Source organism: Drosophila albomicans, chromosome 3 (genome assembly GCF_009650485.2).
Source record: "Drosophila albomicans strain 15112-1751.03 chromosome 3, ASM965048v2, whole genome shotgun sequence".
Taxonomy (NCBI): Eukaryota; Metazoa; Arthropoda; class Insecta; order Diptera; family Drosophilidae; genus Drosophila; species Drosophila albomicans.
Window position 1 is genome coordinate 52662289 of NC_047629.2, and position 23975 is coordinate 52686263.

General features: G+C 35.9%; 2 protein-coding genes across 8 annotated transcripts in view; both read left to right on the top strand.

Moving 5' to 3' along the window:
* The first annotated feature begins 1299 nt into the window (after positions 1-1299).
* On the top strand, positions 1300-8633 carry LOC117571749 (uncharacterized). The gene is made up of 3 exons (XM_052003618.1): positions 1300-1316; positions 7951-8522; positions 8569-8633. Exons 1-3 carry the CDS (start codon positions 1300-1302, stop codon positions 8631-8633), a joined length of 654 nt encoding a protein of 217 aa, XP_051859578.1.
* The window catches only part of LOC117569315 (SCY1-like protein 2), a 29904-nt gene continuing 13780 nt past the window's right edge, over positions 7852-23975 (top strand). For all 7 annotated transcript variants that reach the window (XM_034250433.2, XM_034250434.2, XM_052006183.1 and 4 more), the window contains exons 1-12: positions 7852-8887; positions 9723-9848; positions 10783-10881; positions 13851-14063; positions 14162-14282; positions 14372-14467; positions 14540-14685; positions 15167-15297; positions 19071-19185; positions 19520-19665; positions 21534-21687; positions 23728-23904. In XM_034250433.2, the coding sequence (XP_034106324.1) occupies positions 8705-8887; positions 9723-9848; positions 10783-10881; positions 13851-14063; positions 14162-14282; positions 14372-14467; positions 14540-14685; positions 15167-15297; positions 19071-19185; positions 19520-19665; positions 21534-21687; positions 23728-23904 (1707 nt within the window). In that variant the 5' untranslated portion in view covers positions 7852-8704. The remainder of the gene's footprint in view (positions 8888-9722; positions 9849-10782; positions 10882-13850; positions 14064-14161; positions 14283-14371; positions 14468-14539; positions 14686-15166; positions 15298-19070; positions 19186-19519; positions 19666-21533; positions 21688-23727; positions 23905-23975) is intronic.

The window sequence follows — 23975 nt, forward strand, 5'->3', positions numbered from 1 at the left end:
TCAACGCAACGACTCGTAAAATCAGCGACTTGAGCATGAGCATGAGCATGACACACACCTTTTTGCCCTAAAGCATGACCTCGAGATGCGTCATCATTGCTGTTGGTGTCTTAAGCTCGAGTGAGTTAAAGAGCGAGCTAAAACGCTTATTGAAAACTGATTACGAGTCCGAGGATAAATAAACATCTAAACGACATTGAGCCAGTGAAGCGAACGTGGCATATTGCCAGGCAATTAAGCGGGCTACATGAAGGCGAAGCAACACGCGCGGAAGTTGGTCAAGAGATGAGAACTCGGGACGGAGTTTTGTGCATGATTGAATGCTGTATGTGGCAGCATAATTAGCTTTGCTTCAAGCTAAAACATCGCGCTGCCTAATTTCATTTATTCAGCGCATAACAACAACAGTTTTCGATGACATGAGAAGAACAGAAGAGAACAGAACAGAACAGCACAGAACATTAACATCGACAACAACAATTTAGAGCCCTTGGCGGCCTATAATTATGGCACGATTGTTGCTGCTTGCCTTCAGTTCAGTTTTGTGCCGAGCCGTTGCAGTTAGCAGCAATTCAATTACCGCAGCTCGTCTGCAACACTTGAGCAGCTTTTGTTTAGCCCACACACACACATACACCCAGATACAAAGGCAACATCCATTCAATTTTCAAGTGCATACTACGGGGGATAACTAAACAAATTACGCAAAAGATTTAATTAAGCAGCCGTAACGCAACAGTGCCAACAACAGACAACAACAGACAACAAGCCACAGGCACAAGCCCCGATTCGAAACCCAACCGAAGCGAAGCGAAACGAGCTGAAAGCCCAGTGCGAATTGTGTGGCACGTTTCACATGGCGTATGCGTAATATGCAAATGTACGCGAACAGCGTCCGCGCCCAAACACGTTCGCCTTCTACTAATCTTGCTGTCAGCTTTAAGTTTGCCTCGCCTGAGCGTCTTAACTATCCGAGAGTGGCGAGCAAATGTCTAAATGGATGACTGACTGGACAGCAGCTGTCTGTCATTCACTCTCTCTCTCTCTCTCTCTGATCTCAGAGCTTGGCCCAGGCTGAACTGGTGAACTGCATGCTTGACATGCGCTCAAAGTGGAAACCCTTATCAATTGTATTAGAATTGCCGGAACGACAATGCGATGAGCCAGAATTGACAATCAGCAATTCAAGCGAATTCGCTTTGAGCACATAATTAACAATGCAGCAACAGCCAAAGCACAGCAAAGGCAACAGCAGACCACACGAGGCACATAGGAGCAGGCACATGCTGCGTATACGTAATGCTCGATGACAGGCTGTGAGTATAAAATCAAAGTCTGCCCACAACTATTTGCTCTCTGTGTGCATTTGTTATGCTTATGACTGCTTATTGTGGTCGTTAGGCGTACATGAAAGTCATGAATGTGTACAGTTGCTCCAGCGGGAGTAGCTTAAAGAGTTGCGAAAATATTACTAATACTTTTCTTTGACTGACTTTAAGAACGATCATCTTAAGTAAAGGTGAAGAAGTGTTCACTAACTTATTAATTTTATAAATCTATAACTTTCATTTAACAAAAGATTAAGAAGTGTTAACTTGTTTTATTTTATTCATTTGAATACATAAACAACATTAATTTATTAATTGCAATATTAAGCAAGTACGAAATACATAGACGAGGGGCGTGAAGTGCAAAATTTACAAATCGAAAATACAATTTAAACGTGATTTTTAAAGTCAGATACTTAAAAAATTTGTTATAATGCTGGTCATCTAGTTCGTTAACTTTTATATTAACAATGATTTAAATCTGTTGGCTTAGGAATATATATTAAATGGTCATGTTGATCAGTATATTACACAATATTCAATGGAATATTAAAAAATTGAAACTGGTAATTAGAACGTGATTTATTAAGTCAGACGATTAAAGAATGATCAATTACATGGATTTGCTGCTCTGTTGTATTAATGTAAGTTAAAGAATTATGTTATTCTTATGTACATTTATAAGAAGGAAAAGTATGTTGAAGCGTGATTATTTAAGTTGGTTTCTTGACACTGATGCTTCAAGAATGTTTCTATAATCGCTGCTGAGCAACCCTCGTTGTTGTGCACCTGTAAGTGTGTGTGTGTGCGTGTGTGTGTGTATGCGTGTGTGTGTAGAGGAGACAGAGACTGTAGAGCTGACAGCCTCGACCGTTTATCAGTTGCTGCTTTTGTCCTTTTTTGCCAGGCGAACAATAAATGAGGCAAAAGCAAACAAAACATGTGCCAGACTGACTCTTACCACTGCATCATTTGTGCTCCGCCTCTTCTGTGTGTGTGTGGCATATGTGTAGCTGTCTCTCAGTGTGTGTGTGGCTAAAAGGACCATCACGTTTTTTTTTAATTGAGACATCGTTGTGTTTGTGTTTGTCTGTCTCAGCGTCAGCCAACGTTTATTTTGGCCTCTGTCAAAGCGGCTAACGTTGTGTGTATCTGTGTGTGTGTGTATTGTCTATGCTTGTATGTGTGTGTGTGTTGGTGTGTTTGTCTTCAGTTAGCGCTAAGCAACATTTTGGTTGTGCTCGCTGTTGTTGTCATTGCGCTGTTGCTTATCCTTGGGCCTAGCTGCTTTTGGCTTTGGGCTAAAAATATTAAACGCACAAAGCTTGTTGCCTTAGACACACAGCAGCAACAATGTTTACCATACGAGTGTGAGTGTGTGTGTTTTTCTATATATGCCAAATTGTCAAATATGAGAGACAACAACAACAACACGTAATGATATCGCACATGATAACAACGAAAATAATTTTCGCGCTTTGTTCCATTTCACGCTCATTCGTTTTTGTTCGCTTTTCTCTCTTCTCTTTTTGGTTTTTTTCCACCTCCATCATTTAATTTTGGCAAATCAATAAAAGTGACCCATGGCCTACTCACCAACTCGTCTCATCTCGTCTTTTCCCCCTCCTGAGTGAGGGAGTCGCTATGGCTACGTGCTTCGCAGCTGTTGGAGAAGTTCTTCGATTTGTTACGTGGTCGCATTTGTAAAATTCAAATTCTGATTTTTATACCCGCTACCAAAGTGGATAGAAGGGTATTATAACTTAGTGCTTGTCCATCTGTTGAATATGAAGCGTAATTTTGAAGTAAGATTATATACAATAAAATAATAACTATGGTTTTTAGGATTCCTGAAAATTTAAGAAATACTTGCATATGTATGACAAAAAAACCTACTTCATTTGGGTCTTAGTTAATTTGCCTGAAATTTCGAATGTAGTACATTATCAAAATACCAAGTATGGGTTTTGGTATGTTTTGGTATATTTTAGTATTTTTGCGGATTATTATGGAAATATGATTTTATTAATAATGGGTAGCGAGTAACTCACAGACGAGCACACTTGAGCAAACTTTGGTATATTTCAATAATTTTTCGGTATATTTTTAGAAATAGATTTTTTTGATAATGGGTAGCATGTGTTTCACAGTCAGGCACTCTCCACCGATATACCAAATATACCCTTGGAATGCATTTTAGTATTTTTTGGTATATTTTTGGTATATTACAAAACATGGTGTTTTGATAATGGGAAGCGGGTAACTCACAGTTGAGTACACTTAGTCCATATACCAAATGTATTCTTCGGTATATTATGGTGCTTTCGGTATATTTTTGGTATATTTTAGAAGTATTGTTTTAACTTAAATTGGCTAGCGGGTAACTGACAGTCGAATATACTTGATCGATTTACTAAATATAAACTTTCGTACATTTTAGTAGTTTTTCTATATATATACCAAATTTAGATTTTGCTATATTTTGGTATTTCTTCAGTTTGTTTTCGTTATATTTTAGAAATATGGTTTTATTCATAATGGATATCGGGTAACTCTTAGTCGAGCCTTCTCGACTGTTCTCAAATTCACGCTAATTTTGGCATTGATATTTATTAGCAGTTCATCATGATGATGTTGCTTATAATGAGGTTCAACTGCTGCTGTGTGGGCTGTGTAAATATTTTTGCACTGATTAAAGAGCACAGCTCTCCAATGGCTGAGCGTGATAAATTTTTTGTGCTGCTGCTTCAAAGCGCTCTCGCATTACTTGGCTGATATCAGCTTGCCTTTAAGGTCATCGTTTTAATTAGATCTCATTCTACATTAACTGAACTTTAAATCTAGTTTCAATTTACAGTAGCTACATTATTTTGTCATATATTTATATTTTAATTGCATTGACCTTTCAAAAACAAAATTCGTTATTCGCTGGCAAATAAGATAAATGACAACTCGAGAAACAAATGTGAAATTTGGTACTACAAAAATTGCTATAATCAATTTCGATTTGGCAATTTAATCAACTTTAAGCATGTCAATCGACACGGAGTATAAAATGTAGCAATTTGTTTATGTAACTGTCATTTGGGCAAAGAAGCAAAGAAGTAATAAATCAATCATCTGATAAATTTCAATTCTAAATATAAATATCAAATAAAATTTGTGTGCAACAACTTGAAGGATTCAAGGATGATTCACGCTGCTTTCACGCTGCAAAATCCAATTGATTTTGAGGCTTACCAATTGGAAGTCGAGTTTTGTTTGTTGTTCGCTGTTGTTGTTGTTGTTGTTCTTCGTTTGTTGCTTGTTCGTAATCTTGTGCTCGTGTGTTTCAACGTTTGAAGTCGACGCACACACAAATAAATATTTAAGCCATTTTCTGTTTTCTGTTTATTTTGGCATTTGGTCTGGCTTAAAGCTCAACAAAATGCTGACCCAGTAACTTGCTCTCATTTCCTTCCCCTCCAGCGGTGAGTTCTTGGGTTTATATATTATTTATGTTGCCATGAACGAAAAATTAGACGCAATCGAAAGAAAGAGAGAGACAGAGAGCGAAGGAAGCGGCAAATATTTGTATTAAATAGTTTTACGTTTGCCCTCAAATTGCCGTTGGCCTCGACTCGTCTAGAACTGACGTTGCCAAAAGTTGTCTCAAGTCAATTTGTGGCCATCAGTTTTGCCAAGGAAAAGCTCCGACTGTCAGACACCGAGCTGTGCTCAACTACTCTTGCTCTCTCTCTCTCTGTCTGTCTGTCTGTGTGTGTGCTTAAAATGTTTGCCATTTCGTTGGCACCTGAATAATTCAGCTGCAAGCAGCAGCTTCTGAGAACCACTTGAATTTTGTTGGTGCATTAAGTAAACTATCGCATCGCTTGCAAAAATACTTTTGACACTCTTTTGACACAGCTCAAAATTTGCATTGGCATTTCATTACATTTCGATTGAGCCAATTGTCAGATTGCAAACATATTTTCGTACTTTTAAAGCAATTAATAAAGAGATTATGCTCTTAAGCGTCATTTTCATTTTCATACAATTATGAATTGCTCTTGCACCCGAACACAACTTTACAAGCTTACACACACAGAACACAGCAACTGTCCAAATTGAATGAAGCTCTCCCTCTCTCTCGCTGTCTCTCGCTCTCTTTCACTCGCTGAGCTCATTTAACTTTTTAATTGTGCAGTTTTGTGTGAAGCGGGCGAAAGAACGCCATGAAAACGAAAATAAATTTAACATAAAAGTCAGACCGGCAATAAGCGCATTAATTGCCAGTGCAAAATAAGTGCCACAGCCATTATAGACGACATTTAACGCGACTATAAAACACCCAGCTCGAAGCTTCAAGCAGCAAACGCACATTACACGTGGCTTCAGCTATGTCAACGAGTAATTTGTGGAGCTTGAGGTGCGAAAAGAGTTTCAAATGTTTCAACTGGAGCCGCTGAAAAGAGGAAATTGTTTGGCAATTACATTTTAATGTACTTTGTATTATATATTTTTTTAATAGGATTTTATATGGCAGAAAAATATTATTATACAATTTTCGATTTAAAAAATTTAAACTGAAATAAATTATCATGAATGTCAAGCAAATATAACTTCATGTGTTTTAATGTTAATTTTAGTTAGTAAATAAGAAATTGCAGGTTATTTAAAAAATTTTATTATAATAAAATCATATTAAAAAAAAAATAAAAAATTTGATTTTGAATAGTTAATGTAAAATGACGAAAAATTAAGTTTTTGAAACAAGATTCTACACTGTTGTTTGAAGTGAAATAAAATTTATAAATTAAAAGTATTTATTGGTTAATTTCATGGGTTTATTTAGAACGTTCACGCAAATCAAAATCAAATAATAAGCGTAATATTGAAGACTCACGAATTTTGGTAGAGACAATAATAACTATAGTTTTTATGATTCCTGGTTGCGATAGGATAAATATTGGACAAGTTATAAAATAAATAGTTTTGTATGGGCAAGAATGTCTACTTCAATCGAGTTTTAATTGCTTTGGCTGACAATCTGGTATATTTTGCACTCTATGGTATATTTTAAATGTGGTACAACGTCAATATACCAATATACCATTCGGTATATTTAAGCATTAGCTGACAATTTGGTATATTTTGCACTCTATATTATATTTTAAATGTGGTATACCAATATACCATTCGGTATATTTTAGCATTAGCTGACAATTCGGTATATTTTGTACTCTATGGTATATTTTGCATGTAGTACCAGTAGTATCTTACTTACTTATTTTTGTTGAAAAGAAATAAGGAATGCTACAAATCTTAGGAAAACGTTTTTATTGCATCCCCAAAAAAATATACGATTCAATATTAAGAGACATAATAATAGTTTATTTCGTATAAATGTACATTTAAGACTACATAAAGTTAAAAAAATATTACTATAAAAGTTTCCTATCTTGAACAATATATGGAATATATTTTCACGAATATAAGCAATATATCTTGAAATGCATTAAAATTAATTAAAACACAAACAATTTTGCTTGACACATATTAAAAATGCACAAAATGTGAAGAACTTTTTTTGGCATGCATTCAAAATTCTAAAAATATTCAGAATATTACTTAGGTATGCATTCTTGAGAATATTCTTTATGTATTATATTTTATCTATCAAATGAAAATTCAATATCAATAACAATACAAGTTTGCAACCTCTAACAATGTATTAAAGAATATATCATAAAATGCATTAAACATGCTAAAAATGCAAACAATATTTTAGTTTAGCATTTATTAAAAATTCAAAAAATGTTAAGAATATTTTGTAGAAGGCCTTAAAAATGCTTAAAATATTCAAAATATTTCTTAGGCTTGCATTTTTGAGAACTCTCTTAATGTATTTTATCTACCAAATGAAAATTCAATAACAATAACAATAACAATACAAGTTTGCAACCTCTAACAATGTTTTTAAGAATATATTATAAGATGCATTAAACATGCTAAAAAATAGAAAACAATATTTTAGTTTAGCATTTATTAAAAATTCAAAAAATGTTAATTTGTTTTTAAAATATTCAAAATATTTTTTAGGCATGCATTTTTGAGAACTTTCTTAATGAGTTTTGTCTACCAAATGAGAATTCAATATCTGCATGTCAATTGGAATAGTTTATTCAAATTGAACAGCAGTCTTCAATTGGCATAGAAATATATTGAATAAATCGATTTTGGTGAGTAACAAATTGAGAGCAGTTCTAATAAACCCCAACAGCAATTGGGGATGCCACAGGGTGTGTGTGTGTGTGAAGTGGGTGTTGCGTGTTGAGTGGCAGCAATAGCAGCCAAAGCAGCAGCAACGTTGCTGTGGGGATGCGGCTCAACGGTGCGTATGAGAGATGTGAAGTGACCGCAATTAAAACGAAATTTGTTTTCTCTCTTGCAGCTCCAACAAAAGCAGCGAGTGAGAGTGTTAAATATATAACAAGAACAGCAACAATAACTGGTGTCTGAGATAGCACTAGAAACGGCAGCGGAAGCGGAAGCAACACGGAAAGCGGAAGCAACGGATTGAGCGGCAGACAAGACACACAACGGCAACAACGGCGGCCAGAATTTTTTCACGTTTGGATAGCGTCGAGGAGGTGCAACGCAGTCGCAGTGGCAGCGCTGTTGGCATAACGCAAGGCACACCTGGTGGCAGTGGTGCAGTGGCAGTGGCAGCGGCAACGGTGGCAGCGGGTTCTCCAGCCAGAGCTGGTGGCCAACAGCAACAGTTGGCTTCAGTTACATCATCTGCAGCGGCAGCAGGCGGAGTGGCAGTGTACGGTGCTGTGGGCGTTGGCGTCGGCGTTGGCGTTGGACTCGGCGGTGGTGGGGGCAATGTTGCTGGCGGAGCACGTAATCGCAGCGCCAGCACAATACTCGAGCTAAGTCACAACACACTCCATCACACTCGCAAATTCTCTAGCGGCAGCGGTGTCGGCGGTGTCGGCGGTGTTGGAATTGCCAACATTCAAGCACTTGGCGTTGGTGATGTGAATGGCTATGGTGACAACACAGCAGCTGCGAAATGCGATACGTATAACGGAGGAGTCGGAGTTGGAGTCGGAGTTGGAGTGGGCAGAGCGGGAGGAAGCTTAGCGCAGGATAGAAACACTGGATCGATTAATGCACCAGCCACAGCAGCAGCAGCGACAGCAACGAGTGCGAATAGCTTGGGAATAACATTGCGCGAACGTTTGTCCATCAGTGGCGCATCTGGCGAAGCAGGAGGAGGAGCAGGAGCAACAACTGGTGGCTCAGCACCAACGATAGGAAGTGGAAGCGTGCCGCATTGCAAGCGCCAGGGCAGCTTCTCGAATGTATTCTCAAAGCTAATCGATGGTATGCCCGCTGGCACAATGTTCGCCAAGTTCAAAAGCGCCAATGTGGCGGCGTCCACGTCCATGCAGAATGTCGCCGAGGGCAATCCCATTACGCAGTACTTTGAGATTGGCAAACCGGTCGCCTGTGCCGGGCCAGAGCTCGTCTGGCGCATACACGATGGCTATCGCAAGAGTGACAACAAGGTGAGCAAAACAGTAACAGCCACAACTGTAATCGAGTGTGAGATGATGATGGAGACGCCAGAGATGCCAGAGATGTTGAAACTAACAAGCCGTGTTGCCCCCAAGTGAAATGCATATTTCCAGCCACTCACTATGACTACTTTTTATACCCGCTACCCATAGGCTAGAAGGGTATTATAACTTTGTGCCGGCAGGAAATGTATGTAACAGGTAGACGGAGGCATCTCCGACCCTATAAAGTATACATATTCTTGATCAGCGTCAACAACAGATGATCTAACCATGTCCGTCTGTCCGTCCGTCCGTATGAAACACTGGATCTCAGAGACTATAAGAGATAGAGCTATAATTTATTTTCAACAGCATTTGTTATGTTTGTACGCAGATCAAGTTTGTTTCAAATTTTTGCCACTCCCACTTCCGCCCCCGCAAATCAAATCAAATCGAATAACAAGCGTAATTGTAAAGCTAGAGTTACGAATTGGTATATACAATAATAACTGTAGTAGCTGTGATACCTGAAAATTTGGTTGCGATCAGATAAAAATTGTCGAAGTTACTAAAAAATACTTTTGTATGGGCAAAAACGCCGACTTACTAGGGCTCTTAGTTACTTTGGCTGACAATCTGGTGCTGTCTATGGTATATTTTGAATGGAGTACTATATCGATATACCAAATATACCACTTGGTATATTTTTAGTATATTTGGTATATTTTGAGAAAAATACCGCAAAATATATTTCTTTTATTTAAAATGGGTAGCGGGTATCTCACAGTCGAGTACACTCGACTGTAACTATCTTACTAGTTTTTGTCCTACTCTTCTCCCTTAGGAATGCTCCGTGTTTATATTCGAGAAGAAAGTGGCTGAGAAACTGCACAAGCCGCGTCGCAAGGAGACCATTACGGAGCTGCTAAAGAGCTCGGTGAAGACATTGGAACGCTTTCGTCATCCACGGGTGAGTGAGCTCAGTTGAATGCCAAAAAGACAACTCCAGAGATAACATTCTAATGCCAGTTCATTTTTCTTTTATTGTGGCACTTTTTCTGCTATTCTTTTTTATTCTCTACTTAAAATTTTGTTACTTGTTATTTATTGTCTCGCTAATCTTACTGCATAGCTATAAACATTTTAAAAGCTGATACACATGCGTAATTAAATTTATAGACTAAACAATAAACTTGTCACTTGACTAATAAATCTCAGTAAATGCTCTATAAAAATCCATACTTTTTTATTATCTTATTAAATTTGTATTAAATGCTTTACGCTATGTTCCACCTTTAAATAGTAATTTCATAAGTTATTTTTTTAAAGATTTTAAATAATAAATATACTTAAAATTCTTTTGATTTTGTACTTATTGTCTTTTTTTTAATAATTGGGATATTTAAGAAATATTAATTTTTGGAGAGCAGAGAATTCCAGAATCTTCTTTCTATATTTCTTATTGTACACATGGATTATTTTTTGCTATATTCGAGAAATGTTGCTTATTGAGCAGAATTTTTCTAGAATTTTTCTTAATTTTTGTATAAGCATACTCAAAATACAACTTTCCCATTTTGGAAATGTTTTTTTGAGTAATTTTTTATGATTCACTAATTCTTAAATCGTTCTATAATTCAATAAACAATTTTTGATTTTATATTTCATTCATTTATTTTATTAAAAATTTGTTTGTAAGAAAAATACTCTTTTAATAAATTAAATTAAAATATTAAATTAAAATATTAATATTTAATGTGAAGAAATTGCTCAAGAAGTTGCAACTTGAATTCTTTGCTTGATTCGTTTTATGGTGATTTCTTAAAGCGCACTTTTGAAATACTAAAAGATTAGTTTTCTATACTTATATATTTGATCCACTTTACCATTGAATGTCCTTGCAGATACTACAAATCTATCACACGGTCGAGGAGAGCGCGGAAACTTTGGCTTTTGCCGCCGAGCCCATTTTCGCCAGTCTTTCAAATGTTCTGGCTTTTCATGTGAGTTTCATTCACTATTTTTTTTTTTCAGCCTTGTTCCCAACGGTTTCTTACGCTTCGATTCAGTTGGGTTCGTCCTTTTGGTGCTTTTGGTTCACTATAGTTTGCCATTTGCTTTGCTTCTGCTTCTGCTTCTGTTGGGGACATGGCCAAAGGGCACATGCAATTTTCGTTGCCGCCTGCTGCTCCATTGTGAGTTTTGTGCTGTCGTTGTGCAGCGGGAAGCGAGAGAGCGAAAGAGAGAGGAAGTTAGACCATATGCCTTTATCTGGCACAGTCAATTGTTGTGCTATTGTTGTTGTTGCTGTTACGATTCGTGTTGCTGTTGTTGTTGTGTTGCCTGTTGCTGTTGTGCTTTTTGCGTCCTGTTAAAGTTTCGCATAACACGGCAGCCAGTCAACTGCATAGTTTGGCTTTTGGTTCAAGTGGCACAGCGACGCAAATGTGAGGGTATGCATAACACACACGCACACCCCCAACACACACACACACAAACACACCTCTACACTCGCACACACACACACTAACGCACAACTAAATCGAATTACAGTGCGTGCTGGCAAAAGTTTGCGCTGTGGAGATTGAGTCAATAAAGTGCTTCGGTTTACTTGCACAGCTCAGAAATTGATACACACACTCCGACACACACACACACTCCCACACACACACACTCAAAATGTCTATGGTGTAACTGTAGTTTCTTTTATTCCCTTTGTTTTTGGCTCGCCTGTCAGGCAATATTTTAGTTTATTGAGCTGCACACAACAGCAACAAAAGGCAACATCAACAGCCACAACAACAACAATAATGCGAACAACAAGAACAACAACAATGAAAATAAAGGCAGCATAAAAAGGAAAACTAACGCAGCTCCCAACAAAAAGTCCAATCGAGCTAAATTACATTGAAAATTGCATAGGTAAAATCGAAATTGTTTTACAAAACAAACAACAAAATTGAGAGCAGGATGAAAAGATAACTGCAGAAAGTGGGTCAAACGAAAGCTTAGATACTCTATCTAATTACAAGAAAATTGCCATAACAACAAAGCTGCAATTAAACTGACCTAAAGATGCTTGACATTACATCAGCTTAAGGCCCGAAAAAGCAAACTGAGATTCTATCTCTCATCTAACACCTCATTTTGGCGCATTGTTAGCCAAGTTTATGGCAACAAACAAACATGACATTCTTATTTAACACACGCTGTGTGTACTCTGTTGTTGTGTGTGTGTGTGTGCCTGGGAAAGCGAAGAGCAAAATGCCAGAAAAATTGAAAAAGCAATTGCCATAAAATGCAAACTGTGCGACTTTTTATACCCGCTACGCGGCATCTGTTAAGGGGTATGAACAAACATCTAGGCCATGGCTGTCTGTCTGTCCGTGAGTTTAAATAACTATATTTTAGAGACTAAGTAAGCTGGAAGATAGAAATTTAGAGACAGTGCTAGTGTAAGTAGGAAATTCATATAAAGTTATTTTTATAAATCGAAAATTTCAATGGAAAAATCAATAGGATAACTGTTATTCGATGTGGTAAATAATTTACAGAACAACATTAAGTCTCGAATCTACAAATGGTTAAGGGGTATGAACTAACATCTAGGCCATGGCAGTCTGTCTGTCCGTGAGTTTAAATAACTATATTTTAGAGACTAAGTAAGCTGGAAGATAGAAATTTAGAGACAGTGCTAGTGTAAGTAGGAAATTCATATAAAGTTATTTTTATAAATCGAAAATTTCAATGGAAAAATCAATAGGATAACTGTTATTCGATGTGGTAAATAATTTACAGAACAACATTAAGTCTCGAATCTACAAATGGTTAAGGGGTATGAACTAACATCTAGGCCATGGCAGTCTGTCTGTCCGTGAGTTTAAATAACTATATTTTAGAGACTAAGTAAGCTAACAGCAGCAAATTTAGTGGCAATGCTTGTATAAGTTTGAAATTGGTTTAAAATTGTGTTTAAGCATTGAACTAATTCTCTTACTTAAAATTAAAATAAAAGAATCTATGGGATAAATGTAGGAACCGAATCTAGAAATGTTGTACTAAATTTTTTTGTTTATCCTTACATAAAAATGGTAAAGTTAACAAAAAATGCACATACACAAAAAATTAGTTTAGTAACAATAAATACAAAAATAAAATAAAACAAAATTAAAGATATTTATTCTACAATCTTCCTTATACCCATTTTTGGTTTCGAAAAAGTCAAAGCTTGGGTCAAGAAATGTTGAATTTCATTCTATGCTTATTCGAATAATAGTTTAGAGGTCAAATTTGTACTACAATTTTTTATTATTCTTTAAAAAAACTACATTTTCTAACCAATAAACACACAAAAAGTAATTTAGAAGGGAAATTTAAATTGTTGGTCTACAAATTTTGTATTCAATTTATTTATTCGGTAACTATTTTGGAGATCAATAAAGCTCGAATCTAAAAATTGTGTACTACAAAAAAAACCATAAAATAAATAATATTTTAGAGAACACCAATTAAAGTCTTTGGGCTAGTTGTGTTCTACATTCTTATAATCTGCAGGGTAACAAATCTGAAAACTAATGGCATTTTGAAAATACAAAATTTAAAAACAAAACAGATAATTTAATATATTTTAAGCAACTAAGGTTAATATAAGTTCTATACTTTAAATATAAGTTTATTAATTAAGACAACTTAAACGATTTATCGGAGTTAGCAAACAACAAGTACAAATTTGATAAAGAAAGTTTACTGTAAAAAGCGTTTTTGTAGGAGAAAATATTGTGGTCATTCTGGAAGATTTAAGTTTCTCTAAAAAAAAGCCATAACAGGTATTTCTGAGACGAACACCGTCATGTTTACCTTTGACTTGCTTTTTTATATGTTTCGGAAGAGGGAAGAGGGGGAAGGAAGATGGGACGTGTCAAAGAATAGCAAGTGCTTATGTGCCGCATTGTGTTTGTGTTTGTGTTCGCAGGAGTCGAAAACGTATGAGAATGCCAATGTGGCAGCCGCAGCGGGCGTCGGTGGCGGCAGCGGTGGCAGCGGAGGAGGTGCTGGTGTCGGTGCTGGAGGCGGGGGAGGGACGCCACAGGGGCAAGCGGCACAGGCGGGAGGACAGCCACAACGACCGGCCCATGCAAAGGAATACAACTTCTTGGATATGGAGCTAAAATATGGATTCTTGCAGGTAAAATAAACAACTTGAAAGCGTGCCCAGAAGAAAAGTGAGTGAGAGAGAAGTGGGGATTTTATTGTGTGTGTGTTCGGATTGTTTCCATTTTGCAGCTAACGGAGGCATTGTCCTATTTGCACTATTCCGGTCACGTAATTCATCGAAATGTGTGTCCATCCTCTATACTAATAACCAAGCGAGGCATTTGGAAACTCGCCGGCATGGAATATGTGGGTAAGTCTGTGAAGGAGAAATTGAAACGAATTGTTGCGAGAGAGACTTTTCGATTTGTATTCATATGCTCTATGCTTTATGCTTTGCAGAAAGAATGAATGAGACTGATTTGAATAGCTCAATTCCGTGTCCACCATGGAGCAACAGGGTATCAAAAATGGCGCAGCCCAATCTCGATTTTATGGGTAAGCAAAACAAATAGCAACAAAATACAATTGCAACAACTCACACACAATATTCCCCCATTGAAAACACAGCACCCGAAACACAGACGAGCTCCAAGTGCAGCCTGCTGAGCGATATGTTCTCATTGGGCATGGTCATCTGTGCGGTGTACAACAATGGACGACCTCTCATCCAAGCGGGAAATTCCACCTCCAACTATGCCAAGCAACTGGAAACGGTAAGAGCTGGTTATTCTCTCTCTCTCTCTTCTGGTCTGGCTAAATTAATTTGCTACTGCTGCTGCTGCTGCTGTGTTTGCCCGCGGCCAGATAGCTGAAGAGACCAAGTGGCAAGTGGCAAGTGGCGTGTAGCAAGTGGCAAGTGGCAAATTGGTTGGGTAAAAGTTTTGTGCCGGCTTGTTTGCCAGCTGTAATTAGATTCGCTGCTTTGTCAAATGCAAATGTAATCAAAAGTCCACTTCAAAACTCTAATTATTCAGTCCAGGTGCTGAAGCTGAAGCTCAAGTCCGTTGAGTTTCAATCTTCAATCGCTTCAGCTTTGGGCGCAACGTCATTAAAACTTTTTCCCCCGAAAATGTTGTTCAAGCACTTGCTGTGGCTCAAGTGCTGTGGCCAATTTCTTGTACAATCATTCATAGCTATCTCGCTTTTATCCTCCACTTACCTTCATCTTTTCTCTTCTCTCCTCTTCCTCTATAGCTGGATGACCATGTGCACAAGTTGATGCCGAGGCTGCCCATCGCACTGCAGGAGGCGACATCGCGCATGGCCAGCCGAGATGCAACAGCACGACCCACCGCACAGTTGCTGCAGTTGATTAAGTACTTTATGTGAGTAGCAACAACAACAAATCTATGACCCATGACCTCTGCTGTAAATTAATTAACTTTCAACTAAAACGCAAAGCAAGCAAAAAGAAACAGCCAAACGGCAACGGCAAAAGTTTTTTGTTTGAGTTTCAAATGAAATTGACACCTGTTAAAAACATACACACCCACACACGCACACACCTCTAAACACACACCAACTCACACACACACACACATTTAAGCACACACACTCACTCATTCATTCATGGAGCGCACAAGACACGCAATCTCTAAGCCAATTTGTACATGTAGCTAAAATTCAATTGAAGCATTCACTTTTCCACGCCACGGACAAAACACACACACACATACACACGTTTGCTCCCGCACACACACACACACGCACACCTTAATTACGTCTGTTTGGTAAATGAAAACGGTAATCAGGCTTGAAAGACACAATGCCAGGCTCTTGAGCTGATTGTGAGTAGTGGAAAGCGACCCCAGCGACTTTGCTGCCTTGCTTCCTTCCTTCTCTTTTCCTTTCCTTTCCTTTTCACTTCAACCTCAGTTGGCATAGAAGGGACATAGGGAAAGGGACTGAGCAAGGGGATTTATGACGACAGCACAGCTGCTAGGTAAACTGACAGACTGCGACTGCGACCGAGATGAAAAAGCGAAGAAAAACAGCTTACAGACTGCTAGGCAAGCACAGTGTGCTGCACACTGATGCTACAGCATGCGAAAAACTCAATTAAAAGTGCCCAAACAAGCAAGAAAGATACAGTCGAGTCTGATCGACTGTGAGATACCCGCTATTCCGATTTAATAAGAGCAGAATCATGGAGTATTAAACTTAAAATATACCACATTAATCAAATAAATACTAAAATATACCAAAATATACCTCAGCCTCTATTCGGTATATCGATATATTTATCACATTCAAAACAAAGCGACATTATTCTAAAAACATATCGCAATTATTAAACAAAATACTAAAAAATACCAAAAATATACTGAAACTTATAGTTAGTATGGCGATACACTTATTACATTCTTAAAATATTCCACATTACTCAAATAAAATACTAAAAAATACCAAAAATATGGCATAGCCTATTTTTTAAATATTGTTTCACTATTACATTGAAAACAGTTTAGTAGCATTCTTAGAAAATACCGAATTAATATACTGAAAAAATACTATACTACACCGATGACTATTTTTGGTATATCGAAACACTATTACATTGAAAACAGTGCTGTTTTAATATTAAAATATACAAATTAATATACTGCAAAAATACTATAATATACCAACTTCTATATTTGGTACATAGAAACACTATTACAATGAAAAGAGTGCTGGCTTAATATTAAAATATACAAATTAATATACTTAAGAAAAAAAAATATACCGAATGTTAAATTTGGTATATTTATGGTATACACTATTACATATACTTAAGAAAAAAAATATATCGAATGTTAAATTTGGTATATTTATGGTATACACTATTACATGTTAAACACTCCATAAAATTTGTCAGATCGCCAACCAAAACAGTACACGAAAAAAATTCCAAAATATACTGCAAACTATATATATATGGTATATCGATAGACACCGTACAAAATATGCCAGATTATCAGCCAAAGCAGCTAGGTCCCGGCATCATTCTTTTTCCCCAATAAAATGATTTTCTTTTCTGAAAAATGCCCAAAAAAAAATTAATTAAAAAATAACAAAAATGCAATTTAAAAAATATTAAAAATGAACATTGCTTTTTATTAATTAATTTGCATAATGCATGCCAAATATATGAGCAACTAATTAGGTTTGCAGCTTGCAACCAGTGTGCCTTCAGTTGTTCAGCCGTGTTTAGACACAAACTCCAAGGTTGTGTTTGGTGCCTGGCGGTTGCTTAGCAAAAAGACGCTGACAGCAGCACGACGCCTCCAGGATACGCCCAGGCAGCCAGTCAGGTAGTCATTTAGTCAGTTAGTCAGGCTGGCAGCACTTTGAAGTTCATTTAAATGTTATCAACATTTTCAGCGTTCAGAGTTTTTAGCTGCGTATGCAAATAGCTCAAGTACGATTGTTGAGCTCTTCAGCCTGTTGCTCGGGTTCGGGTGTTTTGTGCGCTACTTATGCTGATTATGCTGTTGCCCACGGCTAATCGTCTGGGCGGATAGCGATAGGAGATAACAGATAGCAGTTGCCAACTGCAATCAGTTCGCCACTTTGGTGTGCAACGTGGCGCATACGCAATGTGATTTAATGGCCACACTTATTGTTTAACCAAGCGCAACTCTTTTTTTTTTTTTTTTTCTTCTTTTATATTACATTTCAATGCCACCGTCGATGCACATAATTTAACTGGTTTTCCACTTTTGCTTTCGCTTTTATGGCAATCTTTCAATTTACCCGCAATGCCAACGCTTCACTTCAGAATTCAGAATTCAGTTGAGTTCAGTTCAAACGAATTGTGTTGTGGCTTCAGGGGTTGGTTGGTTGCCGGTTGCTGTCGGTTTTGGGCTGTCCGAAATAAATGAAATAAATGTGCACCACTGAAAAGTAAACACTTTTTGGCAATTAAATTTCAACCAATTACATTTGCATAACAATAAAAACACATTTGCAAACAAACTTTTCACACTTGGCAACGCTCAAAAGTTTTACTTTGCTGTCTGGCGACTGAAAATTTGCATGCATAATCCTAGCTTAATTATTTTTAATTCATAACTATATAAATACATTTTTGTTTGGTATGCGCGACTCAACGCGATTATAAAGCGCAATTGTTTTAGGATTATTTTGCAGTTATATACATATTTTGTGGATAAATTGCGTTAATTAAAGCAGACTTAGCGGAGTATTCAATTTGATATAAAGTTTAACGTATTTACAAAATTTAAAAAGTGAAAAATATGTTAGTTTAATCATAAAGAATAAATACTAATTTAAATTTAAATTGTGAAATTAGTTTAGTTATTTGATTTAAATGTTTAAAACTAGTCCGACTTTAGTAATAAATAATTTACCTAAAATTATTTACATTAAAGTTTTGTATTTAAATTTAAGGAATATTTCAATATTTTGATTTTAATTTTCATAACATAATTTCATTCCAAAATTTCATGGTAACAAATATTTTAAATTTCATTTAGAATAATGTTTCATAGTATAAAATATTTTAATTTTTATTTAGTATTATACGTAATTTAAAATTAGTTTCTTTGCTATAAAAGTATAGCCAAAGACGAGCCACATCCTTCAAGCTAATTTTCATTAAAATATCAAGCTAATTTTCATATTAAATAAATTGAAATTAATATTAATAAATATTTGAATAATATTGCATGATATCAAGCAAACACTTAATAAACATTTTTAATAACACACGTAACTAGATAAATTCATAAATATTATTTAAAATAAATATATGTTTTATTTACTCTCTGAATGTTCTTCCGTCGAAGGCATTTATTGATTTGCAAATTATTTTCAGTTCACTAAATGCAAACAAAGCATTTGGTAGACAAAAAAACAAAACAAACAAATACAAAAAAGTTTTAAATGCTGCATAAAATGGTTTTATGTTATTTGTTTTAAATAGTCGCGAGTTTTTTTTTTATTGATTTTCGAATCATTTTCGGGAGAATAAACAGCCAATAAAAGATAAATAAATCAACTGCGTAATAAAACAAATATTCAGCTAAATTTAAAGTGCCGTAAATATTTTTTTATTTACTTTTAACCCTTTTTTTTATCCGTTTGTAATTACCAGTGATCCGGCTATAAATGCGTTGAAATTCCTGGACGTGGTCAACATGAAGGACACGCAGCAGAAATCGCAGTTCTACAAGACAACCTTGATTGAGGCCATGCCGCTGATACCGCGTGTAAGTAGCGAACTCTAGCGATAAGTCGAAAAAGAAATAATCATCGCCACCGGAAACGGATGAAGCCCGTCGTCGGCCATTTTGGGTGATTTTGGCAGTTGTCAAGGCATTCATCATTTACGGCACACAGTTTGCTTTATGGCCCAAACAATTTGTAAATTACGAGCGCTGTTTTATGACTGTTGCAGCAGCCTTTTGTCTTCAGTTCGACAGGCAACAGGATGTAACGACTTTGCTTTGCTTGAGGATTGAAAGAGGCGTTGAAGCATTACAAGTTCTAAACTATTGTTGTGTGTGTGTTTTTCTGCTCTTCTCTTTTCTTTGCTTTCTGTAGAAACTTTGGTGGCAAAACCTCTGGCCCATGCTCAAATCGGAAATCAACAATGGCGAAGTACTCGCCGCTGTGCTGCAGCCCGTCATGCTCTTCGTCCAGGAGGCGACGCACTCCGAATACGATGCCCTCATGTCGGCCACAATGAAGTGAGTGAAGCGCGCTCATTATGCGCCCATTTATACAGCGATAGAGAGTGAACTACTTGAGTGAAGAACGCTATCTAGCAGCGCCTGACCTTTTGTTATTGTTGTGGCTGTGGCTAGAGCAAAGTGTGGTTACAGTTTACGGTCGGGTTACGGATTGCGGGGTTGCGAGGGTTACGGGGTTGCAGCCAGCCACAAAGCAAACAATGGTCAGCTGGCTGGCTGGGCTGACTTCAACTTTTCTGTTCAACAATTGAAAAACTTTTGTGACACTTTTTATTTAATTTTCATGGCGTTTTATTGTACACACGCAGAGACAGAGACACAGAGACAGAGACAGAGAGACAGAGACTGAGGCGACAGCTCATATTGTAATTTATAGACCACAAGTTAAAGTGAAAGTTGGCGGCGAACGCAAAGTTTTGTGAGTAGTCTAGAGTATCGGGTTGGCAACTATGCACCTCGCTACCTTGCTGCCAGGCAGAGGCATACATAAATTAGTGAACCACAGGCAAATACACTCACACACTCACACACACACACTCACACACACATATAGAAAGGACACAAGGACTTCAGCTGGTGTTTGGTTGATGCTTGCGAGTGTCGCTCATAAAATATGCAAAGCGTCGACTGCAAAAACTCAATTATTTAAAACTAGTTGAAGCCCTTTTTGGCAACTTAAATAGAGAGCGATGCTAGCGAAAATGTTTAAAATAAGCACTCTAAACTTTTATTTCCAGCTGTTGACAACTTTTGTTAATAACATTTAACATTTAGTTAAGAATTACGGGAGAATTACTAACGCAATTATTTAGAATCTAATTTGGCAATAGTGAATATAAATATATTAAACTAATATTCAACATTTGTTTAAGATTTATGGTAGAAATAAAATAATTTTAAACAAAAAAGTCTTATTTGGAAATAGGTCAAATAATTGTATTTATTTCTTTGTAACAAAGAATATGCCATAAGATTTAAATAACATTCAATATTTAATTATGAATTATGTCAGTTGTAGTAAATTGATTTATTTTTATACATTTACTGCTTTTGCTGAAATTAAGAGTTTTAACTGCAATAATAATGAAATTATTTAAAATAAATCTAGATTGCCCATAGTCTATAGTTTTGCTTATTATTTTAGTTTTGCTTCATTTAATATCTGCAAAAAAATACAATTTGGCAGCAACAATAAAGCAATTATTTAAAATAAATCTAACTTGGAGATTATCTACAAATTATTTCGATTGTCATATTAATCAATTATGTAAAAACAAATCAATCTAGTTATCTATTGTTTTAGATATCCGTCAACAGTACTAAAGCAATTATTTTCCAATAGTCCTCAAATAAGTATAATACATATTTTTTTATTAAATAACTGCCTTACATAGGAATAAAATTCGACATTTAATTGGAAATTACGACAACTTTGATACATTATTTATTTAAAGTAAATAAATCTATTCAAAGATATTTATTGAATTAAATACCTGTCATAATAAATAAACTGCAATAAAATTTTGAACTGCCCTCTTTCTTTTGGGCTTGAAAAAAAAAAATGGAAACTTTTCGGACTGTTGTAAGACGCTTATTGACACTGCCATAAAAGTTGCAAATAACAACTTTTCACAAACACACAGAGAGACGCAGAGAAATAATCACATAAAACTCAGATTGAGACCTGTGCAGCAACAATAATGACAAACGCAATTCTTTTTCTATTTCTGTTTGTGTTTGTGTTGGGTCATCTATTATATTAAGATTAAATTAAAGCGACGGCAAAGTTTTGCTATTTCCCATTGTTAGCACAATAAATTTACTTTCGTGTTCTGTTTGTTTGTCTCTCTCGAATATATATATAGAATCGTCTACAATACACCAAAATCCATACAGGCAAGCGTTACGATACTCGAGAACTTGCATTTGATAATTGAGAAAACGAAACCCGAAGATGTCACCACAGACATAATGCCGATGCTCTTCTTCTCCTTCGATGGATCCACAATTCAAGTGCAGGTAAGTTTAGAAGGCAAGTTTTTGCCTGACGTTGGCATTGATATGCAAATTAGTTAAGAGAGAAAGAGACAAGAGTGGAAAGCAAAGAAAGTGGCAAGGGGAAACGGGTTGACAAGTCAAATGAGTTGAGTTGGCATTCGCCTTGCGCCTTGTGTAATTACAGCAGCAATTTCTTAATTAACTGCGGCACAAAGATGCCTCTTAAGTAGCTTCGGTTGCCACTTCAAATTTATTACCAACCAACGAAGCACTCAAATTGTATTTGTAATTGTACCCACCATGGAGAACCTAGTCCTTAATCAGGAAACAGTTTTTCCCCCCTCTTCGACTTTTTCGGCAGTCTAAAATTCATTTTGCCAGCAAATGTTTTTGTGCTGAGGGTGACTAGACACTCATTTGATGGATTTTTAGGTGGCTGTATCAAATTTACTTTATGTGAATTTAATGTGATAAATAGATATTGTTGATGACTTCAGCAAGTGGGCAATTTTCTTTGTCATTGCACAAATAATAAATCGTTGTTTTTAAACAGAGTTTGCTAAAGTTTACTTGTCAAATAAGTTTGAAAATATTTTTGTTTCTATAAATTTAACGATGTACCATAAATAACATAGATTTTATTGAAGTTTCAGTGCGTGACTGCGTATTTGAAAAATATATTAATGTCAACATTTAATGAATTTCTTCAAAACATGATAAGGGTTAGGCTTTTAAGGTAATGGATCACATTGTAGATTTTTTGTGACAGCCCTAAGACAATCTATTAACTTTTGTGCCAAATGGTCAAAACATTAATAATTTGGTTTTTATGAACTGACTTGAAATTAACGCAATATGTATTAGAATATAATTGTTACTATTTATTTCCAATAATTTCCTTGCTTAAATTAAATTCAAAATTTATTAGAAAAATATTAGGTTTTTACAGTAGGGTGTTTTTCCAAAGATAAAAAAACATTCTATTAAAAAAAAAGGTCAGTATCTTGAATACATATTTAATAACACAAATAATTTTTGTTTGCTAACCGTATCGATAGCTCCCGACATAAGATTTAGAACATGATGCTTGTTTAACCTTTCACTCTTTATTTTCAATGATTGACTTGATTGAATTAAATTAAAATTTGAAAAATATTTATATTAGCATAAGGTTCCTGATATATAGCTTCAAAAGTTTTCTATCAAAGTTCGAAGCATTGAACATAAATTTGATAAAATAAATCCATCTTATTTGCCCTTAACTTTAAAGTTAAAAATTGATACTAGCATAATTTTTTGCTTATTATTTTTAATACAAACACTTTTATAATAAGTTTGACGTTTTTCTAAGAAAAGCTTACTTAAAAGACTTTATTTCAAGATCGCAGGTTTTGATATTAATTAGATTGTATCTTAAATATGCAATATTAATGAATAGATACAGCGACTAAGGTGAATTCTGTTAGAGAACTGACGTTTATTTTGGAAAATGATATAGCAAACAACTTTACTTAGCTCTAAGGGATCTTACCAGTATATAGGAAACCTTTTCTGTTTTTATCTTTATGTGATGCAACACATGAGCAGTTGACATACTGAAATATATTTTCATGTAGTTGAAATAATGAAGACATTCCATTTTTGAGTATTTACAATTATCACTTCTCAGGGCAGTGTGATCTTATATTTTTTTTGTCCTGTGTTTATATGAGATATAACTAATACCATATGATGATATATTTGCTTAGTCTTATCTAACTTAGACTTATCTAACACTGAGGCATATTCATGTTCATGTTTGAACAAATAATAAATATGATAATTTTCTTTCTGACCTTTGGAGATTTGTATTTAAAAGGTGCAAGTTATGCTATTAGAATATGTCTTAAGTGTGTAACAAAGTGTTAATTAATTTGATATTTCTCTCTTCTGACCTTACTTTAACCTCTCAAATTTAAAAGTACGTTAATAACTCTTTTTTGTAATTTTTCTCAATTTATTCCAAATTATTACCCTCTTTGCAAATTTTTAAAATAAATGATTTAATCGTTGCGTCGACAGAGCGCCGCAGTTGTGGCTGTGGCAAATGTGTTTGACAGCATCGACGAGTTGTCCATTCGACGCATGGTCCTGCCAAAGGTCAAGCTGGTGTTTGAGAAGAACATTACGGATCCGAAGATAGTGCAGAATGTGCTGATGTGCATTGAGCGTGTCATGGACCGCATGGAGCGTGCCCAGGTGCGTTTAATTAACACACACATTTATTAGATTCGCCTCGTTATATCCGTTTACTCAACCATCCCATCCAC

What these genes read in the sequence shown, in the direction of transcription:
- LOC117571749 (XM_052003618.1), top strand. An exon ending in AGCAGCAGCGACAGCAACGA is followed by an intron (nt 8,523 to 8,568) that starts GTGCGAATAGCT and finishes TTTGTCCATCAG; the next exon opens with TGGCGCATCTGGCGAAGCAG.